The sequence below is a fragment of the Chenopodium album genome, chromosome 1, assembly GCF_948465745.1.
Source record: "Chenopodium album chromosome 1, dcCheAlbu1.1, whole genome shotgun sequence".
Lineage (NCBI taxonomy): Eukaryota > Viridiplantae > Streptophyta > Magnoliopsida > Caryophyllales > Amaranthaceae > Chenopodium > Chenopodium album.
The window spans coordinates 60,410,433-60,436,901 of NC_137834.1; the positions used below are offsets into that span (position 1 = coordinate 60,410,433).

Sequence of the window (26,469 nt, forward strand, 5' to 3'; positions counted from 1 at the left end):
CATCCCGTCCGTGCACAACCCAAGCCTTAAATTTCTGACTTCATTACCAAATTCCTCAAACTTCAAATCAATGTTCTTCCACTGTGGAGAGTCAGCTGGATGCTTCAGCATTCTGTTTTTCTTTCTTCCCTCTGCATGCCACCTCAAGTTTTTAGCGTCTTTTGGTATTGAGAACAGACGCTTAAACCTTGGAATAATGGGAAGATACCACAACACCTTAGCAGGAGGTCCCTCCGTGCCAGGATTGCAACTCATGCGCTTGTACCGCGACCGCTTGCATCGTGGACACTCCTGCAGTTTTTCATACTCATTTCGATACAAAATACAGTCATTAGGACATGCATGTATCTTCTTATACTCCAAACCAAAGGGACACATGAGCTTCTTTGCGTAATAATAAGACTTAGGAATTTCATTCCCATCAGGCAACATATCACTTAATGCGGTCAACAAAGAAGTAAAACTGATGTCCGTCCACCCATGCTTCGACTTAATGTTGAAAAGTGTTAGCACGGCCGATAGTTTGGAGTATTTTTTGCACCCGGGATACAAAGGCTTTTTGGAAGCCTCCGATAATAATTCAAACACTTCACCTTCAACACCTTGCAACATCTCATCCACTTGTTCATCCTCGACCTCATCCGCCTGATCTTCATCGGCTCCATCCTCACCATTATCAACAATATACTCATCATTCTCGTATTCCTCGTCCACATGAATCTCATTGCTTCTAACACGCACATCATTCCGATCAAGATCCCCACTGTACTCTCCACTTTCTCCGTGCCAAATCCACACATGGTAAAATTGCCTAAACCCACGACATAATACATGATCTCTAATGATTTCAACACTATCAACCACATTCACACAATTACAATCAACACAAGGACAATAAAGGCCTTTGCCTCCCAGTGTGCGTTGATAAGCTAAAGCCCTCTCGCAAAACTCTTGAACCCCATTCCAAAATTCCAATGTATCGCGTCTACCATACATCCAACCACGATCCTTCTCCATTTAGTAAATTGTCTCTAAACATATATATAGCACCATATAATTATAATGTGTAACTGCTACATATTTTATGTAAATCAAATTCAAGTACAAAACGTGAATATACCATTCATATAGTGAAAAAATGCATGTTTCCAAAGGGTCCTTATCACTCCAACCTAACCCATCCTTGAATGTCTACTCTCACTAGTGAATGTATGTCAACTTTCCAATTTTAAGGAAAATCCGGCAGCATTTCCCCCTAGTTCTCCAAGTACACGATGTAGATAATTAATTACCCACATATGTACCCAGAGAACATAGTGAGGAAATGGTAAGCCGAGATGTTCCTTAAAATCGAAAAGAAAACATACATTCACCACCTAAGTGAGAGTACACATTCAAGAACAGTCCCAACCGGGGACTATTCAAGACTTTCTCCTAATGAGAAAGCCTTGAACGGGTATCTAGGCATATGATGATGCAATTCAAGTATTCTATATATTGTTGTATTTATTTGCAATTAAACAATACACAAGTTGCAATTTCATGAATAAACTTTTATTAAATGGATGAATAGAAAGAAATATAGCTAAGTAAAGTTTAGTAGTCATACCAATATAGAAACTACCCACTTGAGCTCAATATGTAGTCCTCAAGCTAATTAAACTCTTGCTTCAATTCACATATGAATCTATATATTAAAAAAACAAAAAAAACAAAAATTAGGTTAAATATTATGTATGTACTTCTCATAACATGTCAATTCACTAATTTATTTCTAAGCTAAAACACATCATTCATCGAACTAACAATTGCTAAACTATGTATTCACTACTTTAATTTATTCAAAATTCATTTTTTTTATTCAAAATTGCTAAACTAAAAAGGTTACTAATCTCTAATTTTTTTCATTTTAATTATTCAAAATTGCTAAACTAAAATGGTTACTAATCTCTAACCATTATACCAAACCAAAATTCAACTAATTAAGTAACAAGGCTAATATTCTCTACTTTATTCAAAATTACACATCAAAACAAATTAAATTAACCATTAAAACATACTAATATCCAACTAAATGAGTAACAAAGTTACTAATTTCTAATATTTTCACAATTTCCCAATAAAAAAAACCAATTATTAAAACAAATTGAAGTTAAATTATATTCTAACCTAAATTTTAATTTGCCTAACAATTCTTCAACATGCAAACAAATTAATATAAGTTCATAAATGGGAAATTATTGAGAATTAAAAAAAAAATATACCTAATTAACACTCAAATTGGTGGTCAGTGGTGTAGTGGTCAGTGGTGCGGTGGTGCGGCGGCAACCTTCAGTAGGGAGGTGGTGCGGCGGCAACCTACAGCAGGGAGGTGGTGCGGCGGCAACCTTCAGCAGGGCGGTGGTGCGGCGTCGAACAGATGAGGTCGGCGTGGAGGGGGTTGAGCTGAGGGGAGAAACACCACGGCAGGGGAGAAGAGAATGGCAGGGGAGAAAGAGAAGGCCAGGGGTGGCGGCGGTGATGGTGGCCGGCGACTGTTGCGGCGGTGAGGTGAGGGGTTTCGTAGGTGAGGTGAGGGGTTTAGAGAATGGAACAGTGAAGAAGAGAATTGAACGAGAATGAACAGCAAAAATGAAAGAAAGAGAAAGAGAAGGAAGAATAAGGAAGAAAGAAGACGCGCTTTTTTTTTTTTTTAAATAAGGCACCGGTTCATTTGGCACCGGTTCAAACCGGTGCCTTTTACAATTTTGGCACCGGTTTGAGTTGAACCGGTGCCTTTTCCCTTTGTTTAAAATCCCGCCCAATTTTGGGCCGGTTTTTGGCACCGGTTTGGGCTGAACCGGTGCCATATGGGGGGTGCCAAATGCAATTTTTCTACTAGTGCAAAATCCCACAACCCTGATGCGAATGCTGCGTATGTAAGAACCTGTGGTTAATCTGCTCCCCAATATTACAAGTGTAAAAATTGGATCGTCACAGGGTCATTGAAAGGCGAAGGCCATGACCAAAGAAAGACACACAAAGCACGCAATCAGCAAAGCTGAGTACATACAAGCTGCAAAATAAATTAAGAAATCCATAACATGCTACTAATAATCAATCATCATGCATCATTAAATTATAGACTCAACACATGACTCAACTATTTATATTACTAAGACTCCATTAATTAATAATAGGTAAATCATTATTTTTATTCATTGGATTACGCAATAGACAAGGTTGTCTAACCCATGCTACATTTGGAACATCAATAAAAGAAAAACCCCATGCCTCCTTTCGGAAACATCAATAAACATCCAACGACCACGGGCGCGACTTCGTGACCGTAGTTAGTATGAGATCTCACCTAACTCATAGTTTTGAAAAATATTTGAAATAAGAGACTCGTAGATCAGACGGCCTCGAGAAAAGTACACGGCTAATACCCCATGTACCCCAACCTCTGATTGTCATTACTCCAGAAGTGCACCAATCCAGAGTTTTATTGCTCATCCATCTTGCACTTTACGTGATTTACAGGTTTAGACTTGGTGATGACTCATATACATAACAATACAAACATTCTAAACACAATTTAATCAAACAAGACAAGTTTCCAATTTCAATTCTTGATTTATTAGTGACAAACAACACTTATTATTTAATCCTTTACTACCTCGGTGTATAAACACCTTGAGTGCATAAGGCACCCCAAAACCTTAACCTCGTCTTATAAGACTTGAATCCTTCATTTACTCTTCCTTTTTGCATAATCATGAATGAGTAATAAATTAATCTTTTTACCAATCACATACCTTTGCCTCTAAACGCACCTTGCATAATTAGAGCACAAATAATACTTGCATTATAAAATAGTGCACATCATTTGAAATTCACAATGTATAACCAAACAATTTAACCCAGTCAATCCTATACATGATACTAAGTTCTCGATCTGTCCTTAAACATGCACCTAAAAGAAAGGTTTCGTAACTCGTACGTACCTTGAGCAAACGAATTGGTATGCCATTTTACTAACTATAGATCACCTTCAATAAACTCCTCTCCTAAGACAAATAATAACATCTTAATCAATACTCAATCAATCAAATTTACAGCAATACTAACTTACTTTAAAACCTTCAAAATCCAAATCAAACAACACTTTAAAACCTTCCCTTTAGTTAAAATTAAAGGCTTATATATAGTTCTTTAAATTTTCTTCATAAAAACCTTAAAATACACTCTTATACATGACATTACAGCAAGTTCAAAGTCTAATAAAAATTTGAAAATTATATAAAAACCCCTTAAAATCTCCCTTTTTAATGGGTGATTAAACCCTCTTTATAAAACATCAAAAGTAGTACTTAGAAACTATTTCCAACACTTAAAACTTCAATAAAAACATATATTTATGCTTAATTAACTTTAAACATAATTAATTTTATTAATCAAACTCAAGGATAATATTTTAAGTATAAAAAAAAACTTCGTTAAAATCAAAAACTTTCGAAAATCATATTTAGAGGCTGAATTTGGCCACGAGAGGGTGGTGCTCACTATTAAAGGGAGTGAGTCTTTCGTAAAACGTTGTTTCCACATGGAAAACACTACTTTTTCATCAAAATCGGATGAGTTCAGAATCTGATCGGGATTAAAACGGGATTAATATTAACGAACGAAAATCTAAAAATTAAAACACGAATCTATGTGTTCAAAATAATCTGGAATTAAGTTAAACTAATCAGTAGTTATAATCACCAAAAATTTCAAAACATCATTACTACAAAAACCCTAAATCAATTGTTTATAAAAACCCTAAAATCATGATTTTCAATAAATTGAAACCCTAGGTTTATAATTCATAAAATATGAAATTTATAACATAAATATAATCTGAAAGTTATAATCTTTATACCATTAAAATATAATTTGATACTAAAAATATAATCTTTATACTAAAATCAAAACCCAAAACAATTAAATTAACATTAAGCAAAATAATGAAACAAAAGAGGATGAAAATAAGACTAACCTTTTTGTGTGGGAAATTTTTGAAGATTCATGAGGTATTTATAGGAGAGAATTATTGTAGGGTAAAAAGAAAGATTGGGCCTCATAAAAATAATGGGTTGATTAAGTAAACAAATGAGTTAGGCTTGTGTGATTGGACATAAATTGTAGAATAAAGGTGCATAAAATAATTTGTTCAAATAATTTTCGACCCAGATTAATAATTTGAAACTTTTGAAATTAAATTATGAAAAATAACAAATAAATATTATAAATAAAATAAATTTTCATTTATAAAATATTTAAAAATACGGGGGATTACAATCTACCCCTCTTAAAAGAAGTTTCGCCCTCGAAACTTAACCCAAAAGCCATAAATTTTCCAAAACCATTCAAACTTTTGTGTTTTATATTGCTGTAAATTGATTGATTCTCAACATGCACACTCAACAAACTGAACTTTATGCTTAATAGACTCGTACTTGGCCAAAGTTTACATACTTTAATTGCATGTAAATACAACAATAGTGCATATTAATAAGCAAAATAATGCAAACTCAAGCAATAAATAGCATAATTGAGGTAAAAAGCGCGAAATTACATCGCATTCTACCCCTCTTAAAGAAAAGAGTTACGCCCCCGTAACTCACCTCAATAACATCATTAGGCATTTCTTTTTCATTTCTTCTTTCTGCAATAATTTATCCATAACTTGTTATTCTATAATTTCCTCAAATTTGAATAGTTCAATTCATAGTCACTCAATAATTCCTTTAGCTCTCCTTAGCTAACAACCGAAGGCTATTAAGATCTGTAAAAATCTTACAGGTGACACTGTATTTCGAATGAATCTCCAATGTAAACAATATATACGCAATCTCAAGATCATGGTAGGGCAATTGGTCTCATAAGATTTGTCTTGGCAAGAAGCATTATCATTTTTCCATTTTGTTGCAACACACATCCATTAAGTAAAAACTTCAAGTCCACCACTCCCATTAGGCAAGACTAAAACAAGTGCAACGATTAAATGTTCTTTAAGAGTTAAAAGGCTTGTTTACACTTCTCATCCCATTCAAACTAACTCTCTTTCATTAAGGTATATACAACAATCCTCAAAAGTCCTTCACAACCCTCTTTAAACATCTAATCCCAATAAACTCCTTATATCGGTCACATTGTTAGGTGTAGACCACTTACTCACCACTTGAATTTTTTTGTCCCAAAATGAAACTTACTCTCATTAATAAAAATTCACACTTCGAAAACTGAGCATATTACAAGTCGTCCCTAAAATGTCACAAAATCCTCAAATGTCTATTATAATTCTCCTCACTCTTCAAGTATAGCAAGATATCATTAATAAAGCCATATATTTATCGAATTATTGTACTCATGGAAATACTCGATTCATTAAATCCATAATGATTGCTAATACATTAATTAACCCAAAAGGCCTGATTTATATTTCCATGTTTATGAATCCATAGGCTCCTCAAAATTTTCTTCTCTCCAACTTGGTTTTCAAATTCTCCCAACGAAAGTCAATTGTCTCACGAATCGTATCCCTATTCTCTTTCCACGAATCGTATCCCTATTCTCTTTCCATCAATTCTCCAAGTACATTCCTAATTTGATCATAAGGTTTCTCAAATAAACACTCATTGGTTGTAAAAATTGAAGGAGATATCAAATAATAAAAATATAGATCTTACCAATAACCTAAAGCACCAAATAAATAATAAATAACATCATTAAATAAGCATAACCAAATAGTCACATAATTACATGCTTCATATAATGATCATCCATCCATACACATTACATTGCACAAATCATCACAAATTAATCTATATTGTATTCTTTAATCCTTACACATGATTCTAGGTGATCACAACACCCAAATTTGCATGATGATAAAACATATACAATTAAATATAACTTGCATAATAACTACATTCAAAATAAATGGCACCAAGAATTAAATTATAATGCACATAGAAAGAAATCATCTGTCTTATATGCCCTTCTTAAGACTACCCAAATCTCACACATAAAATAAAATAAATAATACTAAGGTTCAAAGAATAAAATAAGTACGCAGATTCAACTAATTTCAAAAATAATTAATAACATAGTAATTTATAAAAATACATATATTTTATTTAAACTGCCGAATTATTTTAATTAAAATAAAATAATTTTTTTGAAATTAAAGTTTAAACTTAAATCACGTCATAAAATCCAGAATCATAAGATTTAAAACGTTAGGCGCCCAAAAACTTTTAAAGTAACTTTAGTGGTAATTAAATCGAACCTGGCTCTGATACCACTTTGTAACACCCCAATAATTCTCTCTTAAAACCTGTAAATACCCTGAAGAAAATCCAAGAGAATTACTGGCGTGCTACCGCCACGTGTTCAAACGTTAAAGCTTTATCAGAAAATAGCAGCGGAAAAACTAACTCAGTTATAAATAAGTTTCAAAACCAATAACCAAAACCAAATTAAATGATACAAGCTGGAACCATTAAGGTCCTTATTCAAAATCCAAACTAGAAGAAATAGTATAAAAATAAAACCGAGTTTAAATAAATTCAAACTTGCAAAAGAAAACAAACTGCGAACAATAACTAACTCTCCACTCAAAATCCCACAACCCTGATGCGAGTGCTGCGTATGTAAGAACCTGTGGTTAATCTGCTCCCCAATATTACAAGTGTAAAAATTGGATCGTCACAGGGTCATTGAAAGGCGAAGGCCATGACCAAAGAAAGACACACAAAGCACGCAATCAGCAAAGCTGAGTACATACAAGCTGCAAAATAAATTAAGAAATCCATAACATGCTACTAATAATCAATCATCATGCATCATTAAATTATAGACTCAACACACGACTCAACTATTTATATTACTAAGACTCCATTAATTAATAATAGGTAAATCATTATTTTTATTCATTGGATTACGCAATAGACAAGGTTGTCCAACCCACACTACAAGAAAAAGGTGAATTAGCAACTGATTTTTGCGACTACCATAATAATTAGTTGCAAAAATAATTTTAGCTACTGAATAAGACGAGTAGTCGCAAATTTTGCAACCTAATTTGCAGTAGTTGCTATGCGGTCGTTAATTAGCAACTGATTTTTGCAACTACAATAATAATCAGTTGCAAAAAATATTTTTGCGACAGAAAAAAACGAGTAGTCGTAAAATTTGCAACCGAATTTATAATAGTTGCTATGAGGTTGCTAATCTGCGACGCTGTTATAATAATTTGCGACTAACACGGTAGTCGCTACTATTATTTTTAATATTTATTAAAAAGAAATAATAAAAAAAAACCCTTAGTATAATAAAAAAAAACCCTTAGTATAATAAAAAAAACCCTTATTCCTCCAAAATAATAAAAAAAAACAAGTTATTGCCGCCAAAATAACAAGAACATCAGTATTCACTGTAAAAAACAAGAGTATCATACTCTTCCTCAACAAAAAAAAAAAAAGTTTAGAACCTCAAAGCAAGCCAGCCATCACCGTCATCTTCCTCTACTGCTGTTGCACCACCACCACTTCACCTAGGTTAGTACGCGTTCTTCTTCTTCCTACCTTCCATTCAATCTTTCTCTTACTGCATTATGTCAATTGCGAATTTAAGGTTTATCTTTGATTTTTTTGTCCAATTTTTTATTTTAATTTTTTTCAATTGCGAATTGATATTAATCTGATAATTGATTGAATTGCAAATTGGTTTTAATCTGATAATTTCACAGATTCGAGAATTATTCTTGAAATTTTGGTCGAATTAAGTGGATTTATTCTTGAAAGTTTGGTCGAATTAAGTGGATTTATTCTTGAAAGTTTGGTCGAATTATCTTGTTTAGTTTAGGAATTTTTACTCTGTGTTTTCAAAAAAAAAATTATTATATTTTTATTAATGTATATGCACATGTATGTATCCATGTACACGTTGGCTCTCTTTCTTACCAAAAATAATAAAAATCAACGTATCGTTTGTGGGATAAAGTAGCAAACATCGGTATAGATTTATTGTACATATTCACTGCAGGCCTGCAGCATTATTACCCCGTACTCTTGCAGTTTTGGTCTTGCTTTCCCACTTTCTGTTTTTGAAGTAAAAAACTTTGTTATGTACTTTCCTAGTGTAATTATTCAACTGAAGATTAATGCTGCTGTTTTCCTTTTTATTTCCTAGTGTAATTATTTAACTGAAGATTAATGCTGCTGTTTTCCCTTTTATTGTTTTTTGTTTTTTTTTTCTTACATACTGTCTTCACATTAGAGTTACAATTAAGCTTAGAGATTCATCAGTGTTCTCACCTCTTTCTCAAAACTTCAAGGAAAACAACCCTTACTAGCATACTGTTTTTTTATGTGGGGTCATGAATCAAAATATGTCACATTGTTATCAGCATTCCTAGTTGTTATCTTCCATACTTTAGTGGCTGGTATTGGTTGAAGCTTTATTGAAATGGAAGGAATGGGCATTTGGGAACCAATTTATTGCTCAGAATTTAGGCTTTTAAATAGACTACAGTTGTGTGAGTAAAATGTATAAAACAGAGCAAAGAACACTACTACAAAAATGCTCAAAGAGACCTTAAGTAAGAGATCATTTAAATAAATGTTTGGTCTCTTGGATTTAAGAGACCAACTATTTCAAATAAATGGTCTCTTATGTATAATCTTAGAGATATGAAAATGTACCAAAGACCATCTATTTTAAATAAGTGGTCTCTCCTTCTTTTTAATTAAATAAATTAAAAAAGAGAGACCATTTATTTAGGAGAAGTGGTCTCTCCTTTTTTTAATTAAATAAATAAATAAAAGAGAGACAATTTATTTACAAAAGTGGTCTCTCCTTTTTTTAGTTAAATAAAAAAATATCTATTTTCAAAGTCAGGTTCAAAAAAAATAAAAAATAAATAAAAATCTAAAAACTCGGCAAAGAGGAAAACCCAAACCTTATTTTCATTTCCTCAAACCGCCTATCACTATCTTTTCACCTCCGGCCGCAAATACCACCACTATCTTCATCGGCGGTGCCGAAATCACTCATCCAAACCTCTTCATCAGCCACCACGTCATCACCTTCCGTCGCGTTAACGAAATCACTCATCCAAAGCTCTTTGACGCCGGAATCCGATTCCGATTGAGCGGCTACAGCTTCCTCGCTCTCGCAATCTCTAACCAAATACTGAAGTTCGTCGATCTCAAATCTCTGCCGCCGTCGACGGTGCTTCCGACGCTCTAATCCAGCGAAACTCTCACCATCACAACTCCAGACGGTTGCTCGCGGCTTCACTCTCTCGCTCTCACAGTCGCTCCACCAGAACAAGTCACTCGTTAGTGACGTTACGTCGTCGTTGTCACGCTGGGCAACCGCCTGCTCTTCCTATCATTCCATTTAAGTTTCGTTCTTTATTTTTTTTTGTTTTATGCGAATTATTTTTTAAAATTCGCAGAAATTTTTAAAAACTGCGAACACAACTATTTCCATTCCTTAATTCTGCAAATTAATTTTTCCTTCCATTTTCTGCGAATTAATTTTTCCTTCCATTTGACACTAATTTTGTTCCAAGTTTTTTAAAATTCGGATTTTTAATTTAAATTCCCATCATCTGATTGGTATGTTTATGAATATTTTAGCTAATATGTTATTATCAATTCTATCTGAAATTGTGGGAATTAAAATGCTCGGAATTAAACTGGGAATTAAAATGCTCTTTAGGTGAGTTATAGTGGATTTTTGCTTGTTTTTAGAAATCTTATTCTAGAAATCTGATAAAAGAATACAAAAATTGAATTATGTATGATAAATCATTATTTTATAAGTCTCTGGCAGAACCTATTTAAGGAGTTAGAGTCCTTGTATATGTTGTTCTTTGTGCTACTATCGTTAAGATAATCTGAAGTGTTTTGATTGGTGTTGTTGGTATGAGCTTCTTTAAACTTTCCTATTTAAATTCCAAATTTAGGGTTCTTTTGCATAATTTCTAGTTCAAATCTTAGATTTTGTTTGATTTATAGTGTTTTGATTTAATTTAGTGTATTTTAGTTTAATTTAATTTAGCATGGAGTATGGAGTGATGCATCTAGGAAAAAGTGAAGAACTTGAAAATTTATCTTGAGTACATTGTAATTTTGGTTATTTTCAATTTCTTCTTAATTGTCATCTTTTTTCAATTTATCTTGAGTACATTGCAATTTTGGTTATTTTCTATGTATTATCAGGAAATTATAGCTAAATTTGCTACACCATGTATCATGATGATACCATCAGCAAGAGTCCTTGTGACGATCCAGGTAATTCATTTTTCTCTATAGATTCTTTTGAATGGAATTATAGATTTAATTAAGGTGAATATTGCTTTGATAATATATTATATGCTAAGTGGGTTGTTTACAACAGAGGAATATGAAAAGCTTCATGCTTGACTGTTTGTTAACTTGTATATATTTTGTAATATAAACTTGATGTGTTTGTAGCATGCATATTGTTTTGACATGAATTGTTGGAACTGTTTTCAATTTATGAACAATACAAAGATATACCAACCTGTGATAACTTAAAGGTAATAGCATATAATTCACATTATGCTACTCCATGAAAATCAAGACTGTAAGGGCTGCTTCCGCTGAGTTACAAGCTATAAGAGAAGGCGTTATGAATTGAACTTACTCACGCACACAACACACACTCAAGGGGGCAGCAAGCAAAAGATTACTTTTCATTAACAATTGAAAATTACAAGAACACAATTAGCTGATAGCTTTAGCCTATCACTCTCTACCAAAAATAACTTAAGGTTATCACTCTCCCTAACAACTTGAGGCTGTCAATCTCACTTTCACAATTTCAATATTCAAAAGACATACTCTTCCTTTCCTCCCCTATTCTTTATATATACAAAACAAGTTAGAAGTAATCTCTTAATGATGTTTGTCTTCTAGTTCTTTTGCTAATCTACTTTTCTTTTTTTTTTTTTCCCTCCAAAATTTCAAGGTTGACTCTTTCTCTTAACCCCTGTGACTTCCTTAAGTAGCTTGTCTTCTATCTCCCAACTGGTCTCTTTCTGGTTGCATTGGTCTGTCTGTTTGTTTGGCTGACTGTCTGGCTCCTTTGCCTTGCATTGGTTTGCTACTGCTGGTTTACGCCTCTTCCTATTGTTCACAACCCACGGTTGCTGAGTCATCACAGAAAGTCTAAAAACTGTCTGGGATAGAGGTATCCGATTCCTCGAACATGTTAGCCCATGGCCTGAAACTGTTCGAGCTGAATTCATAAATAAGCATAAGCATCCTGATTTTCTGAAACGTTCTAACCAAGCAAGAGATAATCGGTTATCTGGCCAAAAATTAGAGAAGTTTGACCCTGGCCATCGCCAAGGTAGCATATCTACTCCTCAAGTGGTTAAAAAAATGGTAAGTGTATGATTTTAGCAGCAAACTTATGATTTTATATAAGATTGAAGCAAGTAGAAAATTTTGTTGTATTTTTTTTAGTGCTAACAACTTCTTCTAATACAAGGCAAAGAAAAAGGATGAAATTTTACCAACTGAAGTTTATGAGAGCACTCATTCTGTTTGTGTGGGCAATGATGAAGTTGAATTGATGGGTGACAAGTCTAAAAAAGTCATGGTATGAGTATACTTCTATATTTTGCTAAGATTACAAAAAAAAAAAAAAAAATATATGGTAGTTAATGTTTGGAGATATTATAGATTGTTTATTTGTTTGTGTGATTGAGTTGGAGGATGAGAATGATTTGCCGGCATTAATCATATGATTAATGTGGTATGTCACAATGTGAATTGAGACAGGTTTATTTTGAAGCCATACCCTATAGGAGGGGATTCTTCAATTTACAAAGGAGACTCTGCCGAAATTTTTACTAATAACTGCTTACATAAATAATTTTGCCATAAGTGTTGCATTTTTTATTTTAACTTCTTTTTTTTTTTTTTTTTTTTTTTTTTTTTTTTTTGATGTTTTTAGTCTTTTTAAGTTTTAACATTTGAGATCATAGTAACTAATACATATCTTAATGCAGGGAGAATATATGGAAAAACTTGAGGAATATAAGAACAAAGGAATTGAGATAAACCCCGACAAAGTCTATTTGGAGGTTGTAGGTGGGCAAAAGAAAGGAAAAGTCTATGGTTTAGGGAGTGCTTCACAAATGTATTACAAGAGTGATCCTACTTCTCAATCTACTGCATCATCTTCCACTCCTTCCATGATTTCTCAATTAAGTTCTCAAGTTGATGAACTAAAGAAGATGGCGGAAGAAAACCATAACAAGGTAGAAGAAAGCCAAAAAATAGCGGCAGAGAGCTTAAAATGTGCTAAGGAATTCGTCGAAAATCATGAGATCGAAAAAGCTACATGGAAGAAGGAAAAATTAACTATGCAAAAAACATTGCAGGAAATGGCATCACTTGTAAAACAAGTTTACCGTCCTTATAAGCCTCCTACGCCTGCAGTCACCCGCTTTCGTGATACAACTAAGTGATTTTTATTTTCTTGGTGGTAATTTTATGAACAACTGGTCTTTTACATTGTCATTAATTCTTGTTTGAAGTAGCTTTTTTTTATATGGGAGCTAACTTTTGGAACAATTAGTCTTATGAGTTAAATATTGTTTTTTAATACACTGATACAAAATTGATTGATATTTTGGATATTTGAATAAAATTAACATTTTGGTTATTTGAATTTATGCGTGGGTACCTTTTTTTTGTGATTGATATTGGTTGTCGCTAAATTATGGTCTCAAATATTGATCGTCAGTCGCAAATATTTAGCGATTGCAAATTTGGTTTAGAGACTGATTGGTTAGTTGCAAAATCATTAGTCTCAGTAGTCGCTAATCTGTCACAAATAATTAGTTTGTAGTCGCAAAAATTTGTTTCGTAAGTAGTTGCTAATCCATCGCAAAAAACATTAGTCTCAGTAGTCGCAAATCCATCGCAATTAAACTAGTCTCCGTAGTCGCAAAAGTTTAGTCTCGTAGTCGCAAAAGTTTGGTCTTGTAGTCGCTAATCCGTCGCAAAAGTAGTCTTACAACATTGGTCTAAGTAGTTGCTAATCCTTCGCAAATGTTTTACGACGGACAATAATTTAGTTGCTAAAATTTGAAAGTTAGTCGCTAAATGGTAGTTGCAAAGGCGTTGCAAATCCGTCGCTAAATTTGCGACTGTGCAAAAATTAGTCGCAAAAAAGGATTTGCGACGAGGTTTTTGGCAACGAACCAAAGTAGTCGCAAATCCGTCGCAAATCCATTTTTGCGACGGATTTGCGACTACTTTGGCCATCGCTAATTACCCTTTCTCTTGTAGTGCCATGCTCCATTTGGAACATCAATAAAAGAAAAACCCCATGCCTCCTTTCGGAAACATCAATAAACATCCAACGACCACGGGCGCGACTCCGTGACCGTAGTTAGTATGAGATCTCACCTAACTCCTAGTTTTGAAAAATATTTGAAATAAGAGACTCGTAGATCAGACGGCCTCGAGAAAAGTACACGGCTAATACCCCATGTACCCCAACCTCTGATTGTCATTACTCCAGAAGTGCACCAATCCAGAGTTTTATTGCTCATCCATCTTGCACTTTACGTGATTTACAGGTTTAGACTTGGTGATGACTCATATACATAACAATACAAACATTCTAAACACAATTTAATCAAACAAGACAAGTTTCCAATTTCAATTCTTGATTTATTAGTGACAAACAACACTTATTATTTAATCCTTTACTACCTCGGTGTATAAACACCTTGAGTGCATAAGGCACCCCAAAACCTTAACCTCGTCTTATAAGACTTAAATCCTTCATTTACTCTTCCTTTTTGCATAATCATGAATGAGTAATAAATTAATCTTTTTACCAATCACATACCTTTGCCTCTAAACGCACCTTGCATAATTAGAGCACAAATAATACTTGCATTATAAAATAGTGCACATCATTTGAAATTCACAATGTATAACCAAACAATTTAACCCAGTCAATCCTATACGTGATACTAAGTTCTCGATCCGTCCTTAAACATGCACCTAAAAGAAAGGTTTCGTAACTCGTACGTACCTTGAGCAAACGAATTGGTATGCCACTTTACTAACTATAGATCACCTTCAATAAACTCCTCTCCTAAGCCAAATAATAACATCTTAATCAATACCCAATCAATCAAATTTACAGCAATACTAACTTACTTTAAAACCTTCAAAATCCAAATCAAACAACACTTTAAAACCTTCCCTTTAGTTAAAATTAAAGGCTTAGATATAGTTCTTTAAATTTTCTTCATAAAAATCTTAAAATACACTCTTATACATGACATTACAGCAAGTTCAAAGTCTAATAAAAATTTAAAAATAATATAAAAACCCCTTAAAATCTCCCTTTTTAATGGGTGATTAAACCCTCTTTATAAAACATCAAAAGTAGTACTTAGAAACTATTTCCAACACTTAAAAATTCAATAAAAACATATATTTATGCTTAATTAACTTTAAACATAATTAATTTTATTAATCAAACTCAAGGATAATATTTTAAGTATAAAAAAAAACTTCGTTAAAATAAAAAACTGTCCGAAAATCATATTTAGAGGCTGAATTTGGCCACGAGAGGGTGGTGCTCACTATTAAAGGTAGTGAGTCTTTCTTAAAACGTTGTTTCCACATGGAAAACACTACTTTTTCATCAAAATCGGATGAGTTCAGAATCTGATCGGGATTAAAACGGGATTAATATTAACGAACGAAAATCTAAAAATTAAAACACGAATCTATGTGTTCAAAATAATCTGGAATTAAGTTAAACTAATCAGTTGTTATAATCACCAAAAATTTCAAAACATCATTACTACAAAAACCCTAAATCAATTGTTCATAAAAACCCTAAAATCATGATTTTCAATAAATTGAAACCCTAGGTTTATAATTCATAAAATATGAAATTTATAACATAAATATAATCTGAAATTTATAATCTTTATACCATTAAAATATAATTTGATACTAAAAATATAATCTTTATACTAAAATCAAAACCCAAAACAATTAAATTAACATTAAGCAAAATAATGAAACAAAAGAGGATGAAAATAAGACTAACCTTTTTGTGTGGGAAATTTTTGGAGATTCATGGGGTATTTATAGGAGAGAATTATTGTAGGGTAAAAATAAAGTTTGGGCCTCATAAAAATAATGGGTCGATTAAGTAAACAAATGGGTTAGGCTTGTGTGATTGGACATAAATTGTAGAATAAAGGTGCATAAAATAATTTGTTCAAATAATTTTCGACCCAGATTAATAATTTGAAACTTTTGAAATTAAATTATGAAAAATAACAAATAAATATTATAAATAAAATAAATTTTCATTTATAAAATATTTAAAAATACGGGGGATTTCAGTCGTGGACCCGAGGGGATGGGTCATGGACACGGGCCAAAATAAAATGGCCCAACCGAACCCAACTTGGGGTTCAAGGTTGGGTGACACATGGTTAGTTCACATTGCATGTGAAATGCCTTGGGGACCAAGTGGGAAAGTGGTCCTCACCTAACCATGTGACACTTGTTACTTTTTCCTTTGTTTATTTAACTTAGGATTGAATTCATCAATCTTTCCATGTGGGATCTTTTTGTGTAAAAGTCCTACATTGAAAGATGAGTGGAATTCACAAGCTATCTTTCCTTATAAATAGCCAAAGCATGGCTTGAGAATTCTTTGCTTGAGTATGAATTCAATAGAGCATTGCATTAGCAAAAACTCTTAAACTCATATAATAGTTGGGTTTTGGTCGGACCTCGCTAACCTTGAGGTAACAGACCTAGAAGTGGCTAGTAGTTTTTGCGGGTGGACTTTCGTTGGAGGTTCTCGTGTGAGCGGGGCTAAGCTTTCAAGTAAGAGCCCATTTGGTCGGGCGAAGCACGCTTCAAAGGTAAATTCCGATTTTATCCTTTTATGTTTATTTGTTATGCTTTATGGTTTTATTAATTGCGAGTGGTTCTTTGGGTCGGGGTTGTTTCCGCGGTAAGTTGGACTTACCAAACCCCAACAACAATTCCCTACAAAACTCAACCAAAACTACAAAAACACTAGAAAACACCAATTAGTAATAAAAGTGGCTCTAAAGAGCCAAAAACACTACTAATTACGACCAAGGGACGGGGGTAAAACACTATACAAAATGGACATATCAGTCACAAGATTAATTTTTAGTTATGGTCTAAGGTTTCCAACACTAGGTTGCCTATGGGTTGTGACGGGAATTAACTTGGATGATCTCTAGTTAGAGAGTGAGACTTGAACGCATGATATCTTCCTTTTTCACAAAATTAAAAGCAAAACAAGCAATATTGCATCATGCATAATCATATCACACTATAACCTTTGGGGATTGGCTCATTGACTAGGGGTTGCCAACACTAGGATTCTATCCAAAATCAATAACAATCATCCCACCCATATCTCCAACAAAGTATTGGGAGGGCTATGTCATGAGTCAACACGTTAAGTGATTGATTTGTGCATCGTTACTCAAGATATGGTACCTTTGGACACCTAAGCTTTTGACCTTAGAAAGACATTATGTGATTCTTGGCTTCTGGTATGCTTATTGTAGACACCCAATTGTGTCTCCCCAAGACCAAACCCAGTGATGAATACCTTTCATGTCATTGATTATCGAACAAAGCGAAAGTGTGAAATTTCTAGTGATGAGGATGTATTATTAAAATATCTCTTCTTTTTGTTTTTGAAAATATTTTGTTTCTTACCCTATTTATGAAAAACTTGCATTCTAGTTTATTTTGGTTCATAATATAGGTCCAATAATGGTGTATTTCGATGGGGCTAGAAAATTTCTTTCCAACGATATATTATAAGCCCAATTCCGATGAATAATGAGGAAGTTATGGCCAAAATACTAAACTGGGCTCAAACCGGATTTTACCTACGACCCATTGATCATGTGGAGGGTCCAAAGGTTTAATCTTATTCCTAAACTAATTAGGATTTATTAGAAGCTTCTATGAGTTTCTAAAACATCTTAATTATCCTTTTTGAAAAGATAAAATCAAAGAGTTTGAAATTGAATAAAACTTTCCTTTTTTTTAAATCCTAATTCTATTCGAATTTAAAGATGTTCAAAGACAGTCAGATATTATTTTTGTGCCTAATAATATTTATCCAAATCTTATATGGTTGGATAGATCTTGAAATTATCTTTCCAATGATATATTATAATATTAATTTTGAGCTATAACGAAAAAGATATGAATGGAATACGAAACTCTATCCAAAACTGACACCCTTCCACTGTTTCGAACATATATTTTTATCTACATAAGATTTTAATATGATTCTTATTGGGTTGGAAATAAGATTTCAATAGCTTTCCAACGACATATTATACAACTTATTTGGACTTCGGGATCAAAAGTTATGATAAAAACAAAATCTGCAAAAAAGCTGTCCCAGCGCCAAACAACAGGTCTGTCGCCTGGCGACTATTCTTGCCGCCTGGTGACGATCTTGTCGTCAAGAGCTGACTCCTGTTGTTGGTGACAGGCGATCTTTTATTTCAAATGGGACTCAAACTCTTTTCTATCGTTTCTGTGCTATTTTTTCTACAAATAGGGGTCGTATCTTCCCGTTTTTAATCATTCACAATCATCATCTCTCTCTATTCTCTATCTAAAAGCTAGAAGCTTTCTTTCCTTCTCTATTCTTTTTCTAAACCTTCCCTTTTACAAAATTCCTCATACATTAGTTCTAGACACACCTAGCCTAGTTCAAAGTTGCCTTTGCCCTAGACGTGAAAGGTTTGATATTTATGAGGGTTTGGTCCCAAATCTATATTTCAATTATTATTTTATTTAATCGTTTATTTAATATTTTCCTTGAAGTTACTAACGCGTATATTTTGTTATTAAAAAGAGGTACGAGGCATCGAAGTAAGTACTTTAATTGTTTTATTGATCTTTTGATATAGAAATTATGCTTAGATTATATTATTGGTTCCTAGTATCATGTTAGGATGTCTTTATTGCTTCCTAGTATCATGTTTAGGTTGATTTCTAATATCAAGTATGATTATTTTGATGCTTCCTATTTCTTTACTAATATCATGTTAGTATCATGTTAGGGCTAAAGCTTTGATCTTTAATGTTTAGTGACATGCTAGGGTTTGTTATTAATCTTGTTAGTATCAAGCCTAGGATCTTGTTATGATTATTATGTTGCTTGATATATTATTATTGTTATTGCTTGATCACACCTTTTATGAATGTTTAAAGAGAATTTGTACTTATAATCACGATTAATAAGATAATTAACAATCTTGTTTAGGATAATATGATTATAATTCAAGTGATCGCCAATAATATATTTGTTTGTGCATTAATATTCTACCAACATAGATAAACAAGTTTAGGTTAATCTATTGATTGCATGTTAGTCAGAAAGCACACATGAATATGAGAAGAATAAAGTAGAGGCCTATTTTAGGGCTAGTTCAATCTCTTTTAGGTTGGATTTGTACCTTCATCCTTGAACTTTCAGTCATGGTTCCAGACCTATAGGAGTTAACGATCTCCTGGATCGTTAAGGGGTGTAACCTTCACCCCGTGAACGGGTTACAAGTTCCTAAAACTTTTTAGCGACTCTTTTACTCTAGCTTCCTTCCCTTTGGACACCACCATGCTTAAGTGTATAATCACAGTGGGGCTCAAGTGTGGGATGGCTTGAAATATTCCCTACACCTATGTGATTATATGAATATATGCGACGTGTTTAGGATAGCTTTTTTATTAGTTTGGTTAGGTTCCTAATTGCGAAGTTGTCACTTCGTAATTTTGAGTTGCATTAGAAGGGTATCATAAAAAAAAATGTTAAAAAAAAAGAAGACACAAACATACAAAAAAAACTTCTCATAAAAAAAATTGCACGAGCAGGTGGCTCGCGCAACTCCTGCAGTTGCGTGACCACGACCAGCGCAAGAGCCAGAGATGCGCGCATCCGCGCGCAGCCTGGTTACTTGCGCTTGTCTACTATTACGAGATCTTTTTGATTTCTCAAAGAACAATTGACTGGTACAAACAATATCATTACTAAAGAATTGTTTAAAGGCGATGTTAAGCTCATTGGTGAAATTTCATCTATGCTAATTCTACATCTAGTCATGATTGCATTACAATGTTCCGTAAGATCAATGGCTTGACTTGGCAAAGAGGTGCTAGACTTGTTACTTTTAAGAGCATTAACTAGTTGAGTTATTTGATCTAGCATCTTATTGTGGACTTGTACTTGCTTGATACTCTCCTCTAAGTCATTGGTTTTCTTACTTTGAGCATTAACAAAATTTTCCATTTTTATTTCTAGACTTGACTTAGGAGAGGGAGATTGAATTTGGATAGGGGGTTGAGGGATAGGAGGATGAGTAGGTGTAGGGAATAATTTAAGCATCCTAAACTTGAGCCCCATTGTGATCATACACTTAAGTATGGTGGCATCCAAAGGGAAGGAAGCTGGAGCAAAATAGTCGCTAACAAGTTTTAGGAACTTGTAAATCGTTCACCCAGGGTGAAGGTTACACCCTTTCACGATCCCAGAGATCACTAACTCCATAGTGGTCCTGAACCATGACTGGATATTCGGGGATGAAGGAACAAATCCAACCTAAAAGAGATTGAACTTGTCCTAAAAATAGGCATTTACTTTATTCTTCTCATGTGCTCTTTCTGACTAACATACAATTAATATATTAATCCTAAACCTGTTTAATCTATGTTGGTTGATTATTAATGCACAAACAAATCTATTATTGGCGATCACTTGAATTAAAATCACAATAGCCTAAATAAAATTATTAATTATCTTACTAAGCGCGATTTCAAGTACAAATTCCCTTTAAACCTGCAAGAAAGAGCGTGATCAAGCAATAACAATAATAACAAGCAACATAATAACATCAATCATCATAATCATCTCAATATCATCAAAGCATAATAATATTAGCAAGATCCTAGGCATGATACTAACATGATTAATAACAAATCCTAGCATGTCACTAAACAATAAAGATCAAAGCATTATCCCTAACATGATAGAATAAAATAAGAAGCAACCTAAACATGATACTAAAAAGCAATAATAACATCCTAACATGATACTAGGAATTAAAATAATATAAACATGCTTTCTAAAGATATAGAGCAATAAAAACAACTTACTTTGTTGCCTCGTATCTCTTTCTATCAAAACAATACGCACGTTAGTAACTTCAAGGAAAATATTAAATCAAACAATTAATTTAAATAATTAAAATAGGGATTTAGGACCAAACCCTCAGAAATTATCAACCTTTTACGTCGAGGGCGAAGGTAACTCGAGCTTGGCTAAGTGTGTCTAATAAGACTCGTGAAGAGAATAGAATTAGATGATTGTTGATGCTTGAAAAAGGGGTGATATATATGACCTCTATTTATACAGAAAAAGAGGGTCGAAGGAATAGAAAAGAATCCGAATTCGAATCGAAATAAAACTCGACGGTTAACAGTTTTTGCGGATTTTGTTTTTATCATAACTTTTGATCCAGAAGTCGAAATAAGGCATATAATATGTCTTTGGAAATATCTCAAAGTATAATTTCCAACCCAATTAGAATCAGGTTAAAATATTTTGTAGAATAAAATATATGGCCGAAATAGTGGGACGGAGGTGTCAGTTTTGGATTGAGTTTCGTATTTCATTCATATATTTTTTGTTATAGAGTCGGAATTAATATTATAATTGTAGACACCCATTTGTGTCTCCCCAAAACCAAACCCAGTGATGAGTACCTTTCGCGTCGAATCATAATCGAATGAAGTGAAAGTGTGGAAAGTCTAGTGTTGCGGAAAGTTTTAATTTCTTTTCTCTTCTTTCTGTTTTTGAAAACTTATTTTAAGAAAACAGCCAATCCAGTTTGGTTGGTCCATTATATGGGTATAATAGTAGTGTAGTTGGATGGGGTTTGAAAAGAGCTTTCCAATGATATATTATAAGCCCAATTCCAATGAATATTGAGGAAGTTATGGCCAATTTACTGAACTGGGCCCGGTTTGTGCCTCATATGCGGCCCAATGATCTAGGGGAGGGCCTAATATGGATTTATCATTCCTAATGCAATTAGAAATGGTTTTAGTCTTCTATATTCTTCTAGAAGGTTCTTTTCATTCCTAATTCAATTAGCATTGAATTGATAAATTGACTTTTGTTGACTTTTCAGAGTTTTCATTAAAATCAAAGAGCATTTCTGAGGAAAATACGATCCTCCTGTACGGCAATTTCGATCTGATTTTAAGAAAACGCGTGAATTTCTGAATCAGCGCCAAACGCCAGATGTAGCGCCTGGCGCTACGCTTGGCACCTGGCGCTAATGTTGGCGTCTGGCGCCAACAGCCAGCGTTGGCGCTAATTCAATTTTATTTGCGCCAGAATTCTATTTTGATATTTTATCTTTTTGGCTAATTTTCTTTATAAATAACGTCGAAAAAACTCCGTTTTAATTCATCAACAATCATCTACAACCTACAATCATCTACAACCTATTCTCATCTACAATCTACCAACTGTCATCAAGATTTTCTTGATTACTCTCTCTCTCTCTCTCTTTTCTAAACTAGCCTTCTCTCAAATATAAAGATTCCGCATTCATTAGCACTAGATACACCTAGCATTGTTCGAAGTTGCCTTCGCCCTAGACGTGAAACGTTTAATTTCTGAGGGTTTGGTCCCAAATCTCTCTTTCAATTATTTAATTTAATTGTTTGATTTATTATATTTTCCTTGAAGTTACTAACGCGTGTATTTTGTTATTAGAAAGAGGTACGAGGCATCAAAGTAAGTACTTTAATGGTTTTTATTGATGTTATGATATAGAGTTCATGCTTAGGTTGTTATTATGATTCCTAGTATCATGTCTAGGGTAAATTTAATATCAAATATGATTGTTATGATACCTTTTATTTTCTTTCCTAATATGCATGTTAGTATCATGTTAGGGCTAAATATATGATTTTTATGTTTAGTGACATGCTAGGGTTTGTTATTAATCTTGTTAGTATCATGCCCACGATCTTGCTATTATTATGCTTTAACATGATTCATGATTATTTTTATACTTGTTTTGATTATGATTATTTTTATGATTCGTGATTATGGATATGATTATTATTATTATTATGATGATTATATATTATGTTGCTTGATATATATTTTTATTGTTATTGCTTGATCATGCCTTTTATGCATGTTTAAAGGGAATTCATATTTGTAATCACGCTTAATAAGATAATTAATAATCTTGTTATGGTTAATATGATTATAATTCGAGTGATCACCAATAATAGTTTATTTGTGCATTAATATTCAACCAACATAGATAAACAGGTTTAGGGTAATCCTATTGATTGCATGTTAGTCAGAAAGCGCACATGAATACGATCAGAATAAAGTAGAGGCCTATTATTAAGGCAGGTTCAATGTCTTTTAGGTTGGATTTGTACCTTCATCCCCGAACCCTATTTGGTTCAAGACCTTATGGAGTTGACGATCTCTTGGATCGTTAAGGGGTGTAACCTTCACCTCGTGAACGGTTTACAAGTTCCTTAAAAAACTTGTTGGCGACTCTTTTGCTCTATCTTCTTTCCCTTTGGACGCCACCATACTTTAGTGTATGATCACAGTGGGGTTCAAGATAGGGGATTAACGCTTGAAATATTCCCTATAGTTTTTGGCGACTCCACTGGGGAGGATTTCTATTTTAATTCCTGAAATTTGTTTTGACAATGATTTAGAATGAGTGGATGAGACTCGAAACGTTCTAAGTATTTCATGTGCGTAATTTTGATTAACATTATTGTCATATGCATAAAAAAGATCTCATTGGAAATACCATTCGTAATTAGTTAAAAACATAGGATTTTACACGTAGGAAATTTGAGAAATATCTTTCACAACTAGGACCGAAATAACACTACGCGAAACTAGAAAATGTTATCGAGCACAGAAAGTTGCTGAGGCATGTAGGAATTAGAGTCAGCGAACAGAAGCTGGTTCCAGACATTTAACTATAGCGCCAGACGACAGCTCTGTCGTCAGGCGCTACAGCTAAATCCTGGCGCCAACCTCTGTTTGATGGCGCCAAATTCTTCCAATACCGAGCCAGATATATGCGTTCTAATTTCGACCAGTTATGCGTTCTAATTTCGACCAGTTTTTCGTATTGTTTGCTTGATCCTATTTCCTGATTGGGTTTTTTCTCACTTTTCTGAAACCCATATGTGTTCTACATATGGACATAACCCTCTGGGAATTCATGCTCCATCTACCTGATTGAACGCTCTGAGCAACAAAGGGTACATCCGATAATGTTGAATTCACCAAACCATGGAAGCGAGTTTTTCTAAAACTCGCGGTGTCCCATCCACTCGCGCCAACCCTTCATGGTTAGGCTTCTGCGCGGTGCATCCGGACAATTAACCATAGACCCTCTATCGACTAAACCATATCCCGAACTTTAGAGAACTAGAGCCATGGTTAGGTTGCAAACTCATTGCATCATATTGTGCCTACTTGACTAATTGTGCATTATTTGTTGTGCATATACTATGATTTCTTAACCGTTTGTTTGACTTGTGTTGAGATTTAATAAATTAATGACTTAAAGAACTTTGCCTAATTAATTAATTTGAGTAAATAAAGTCTAATATTTTAATCAGAATTGACCTAGTACGACTTTAGGCATACCCTTGTTGATCAATAACACCGACAACAGTCTCAGATTGAAGCTCCAGCATTGGCGCCAAAATCTGAACTGTAGCGCCACTCTGTGGAGTGTGGCGCCTGGAGACAGCTCTGTCGTTTGGCGCTACACTACACAGTGCGACGCCAGTACTGTCGTTTTGACGACGATTCGGATTATTGATCGAGTCATCACCTAATGTCTAATTACCAGTTTGCTAATTAATTCGGTTAAATTTCGCTGTCAATAATACCTTGTTAAGTCATTAATTCAGTCTAGTCACATAGTCTATCCACATGGCCATGACACGAGTCTTAACATGTCACCTACACTCACTAGTCTTAGCACACGCTTTGAGCACATATCACCATGACCATGTCTTAGGTTCATGCATGAGTCGGTTTTTTTCGTCACTTGAGTTGGGGGTACATTCTATTCCTAATTCTTCATATCCCTCCACCTACATCATTTTTCTTCACATTCTATTCCAATATTTCTTCACTTCCTCCATCCATTGCATGTTGAATAAAGTTTGAGTCAAATAATTAACAATGAATATCCCCAAATTCCTTTTCCACAGTACTTGGTCGAGGAGAGAAGGGGGATTAATCAAGGAAAACCTCTTTATTCAAGTATCACTTTTTGATAAACCAATTCGTCAAAAGAGGAAGGCTAAAAAGATAATGGCAAGTCAAGAAGAGGTCAATGAACTTAGGAATCAATTGAATGACGTGACTGAGGTGTTAAAGGCTTTAACCCTCAAAATTGATGACCCTGTGAAGCAACAACAAATGAACCTCATGCAAGAAAGTTTGAGCAAGCTATCTAGTGACTATAAATTTCAGGGCATTAGTTCACAAGGGGTCTCGCTGGACAAGGAACTTCTTCCGCATAAGTTCAACGCCACTGACATCCCTAAATTCAAGGCAACAGATAACCCTTACTTTCATCTAAGAGCTTTTGAAACCATAATGAGTATTAAGGGTATTGATAAGAAAGTGTTCCCCTCTATATTTTCTCTATCTCTTGAGACCGTTTGCCAGCAATGGATCTTTTCCCTTGACAAAGAGAAAACCTCCTCTTGGGAGTCGATAACAAACGCTTTCATAGATAGATATAAGTGCAACATCCAAGACGAGACGGACCATAGACAACTTAAGATGTTAAAACAAAAAGAAAACGAAGGGTTCACGTCTTTCTTCAATAAATGGAGGGAAACTTCCGCTAATATGGTCAAGGCTCCTACCGAAAAAGAATATGTGAGGTTTTTTATCAAGAACCTCCAAGGGAAGTATTCAAGGCACTTAAAGTACCAACACAACTTGAATACTTTCAAGGCTATCTATAATATAGGCATTGACATTGAAGATGACCTTCTGAAAGATAATAGTGCGAGAGGAAAGAAGAACGACCATCCTTCTTCTTCCTCTCCCATTAATGAGGTACATGCCACGAATGCCTCTAAATCGCGAATCCAAAGGTCAAAAAGAGTGTTCACTCCACTTGGTATGAGTTACAAAACAGCTTTCGAGAAGTTACACCACAAAGACTAGTCATGCCCATAGGGCCTATCAAAGATCCAGTTCCAGAAGCCAGGCCATCTAAGTGGGACCCCAATAAGCACTGCAAAT

General features: G+C 34.0%; 1 protein-coding gene across 1 annotated transcript; it reads left to right on the forward strand.

Moving 5' to 3' along the window:
• Positions 1–12,363: 12,363 nt before the first annotated feature.
• LOC145592838 (uncharacterized) lies at positions 12,364–13,624 on the forward strand. The gene is made up of 2 exons (XM_081649379.1): positions 12,364–12,666; positions 13,079–13,624. Exons 1-2 carry the CDS (start codon positions 12,640–12,642, stop codon positions 13,538–13,540), a joined length of 489 nt encoding a protein of 162 aa, XP_081505505.1. The 5' UTR covers positions 12,364–12,639; the 3' UTR covers positions 13,541–13,624.
• The last annotated feature ends 12,845 nt before the right edge of the window (positions 13,625–26,469 follow it).

Coding starts and splice junctions, on each gene's coding strand:
- LOC145592838 (XM_081649379.1), top strand. CDS start 12,640: ATGGGTGACAAGTCTAAAAAAGTCATG. Junction 12,667..13,078: donor ACAAGTCTAAAAAAGTCATG/GTATGAGTATAC, acceptor ATCTTAATGCAG/GGAGAATATATGGAAAAACT.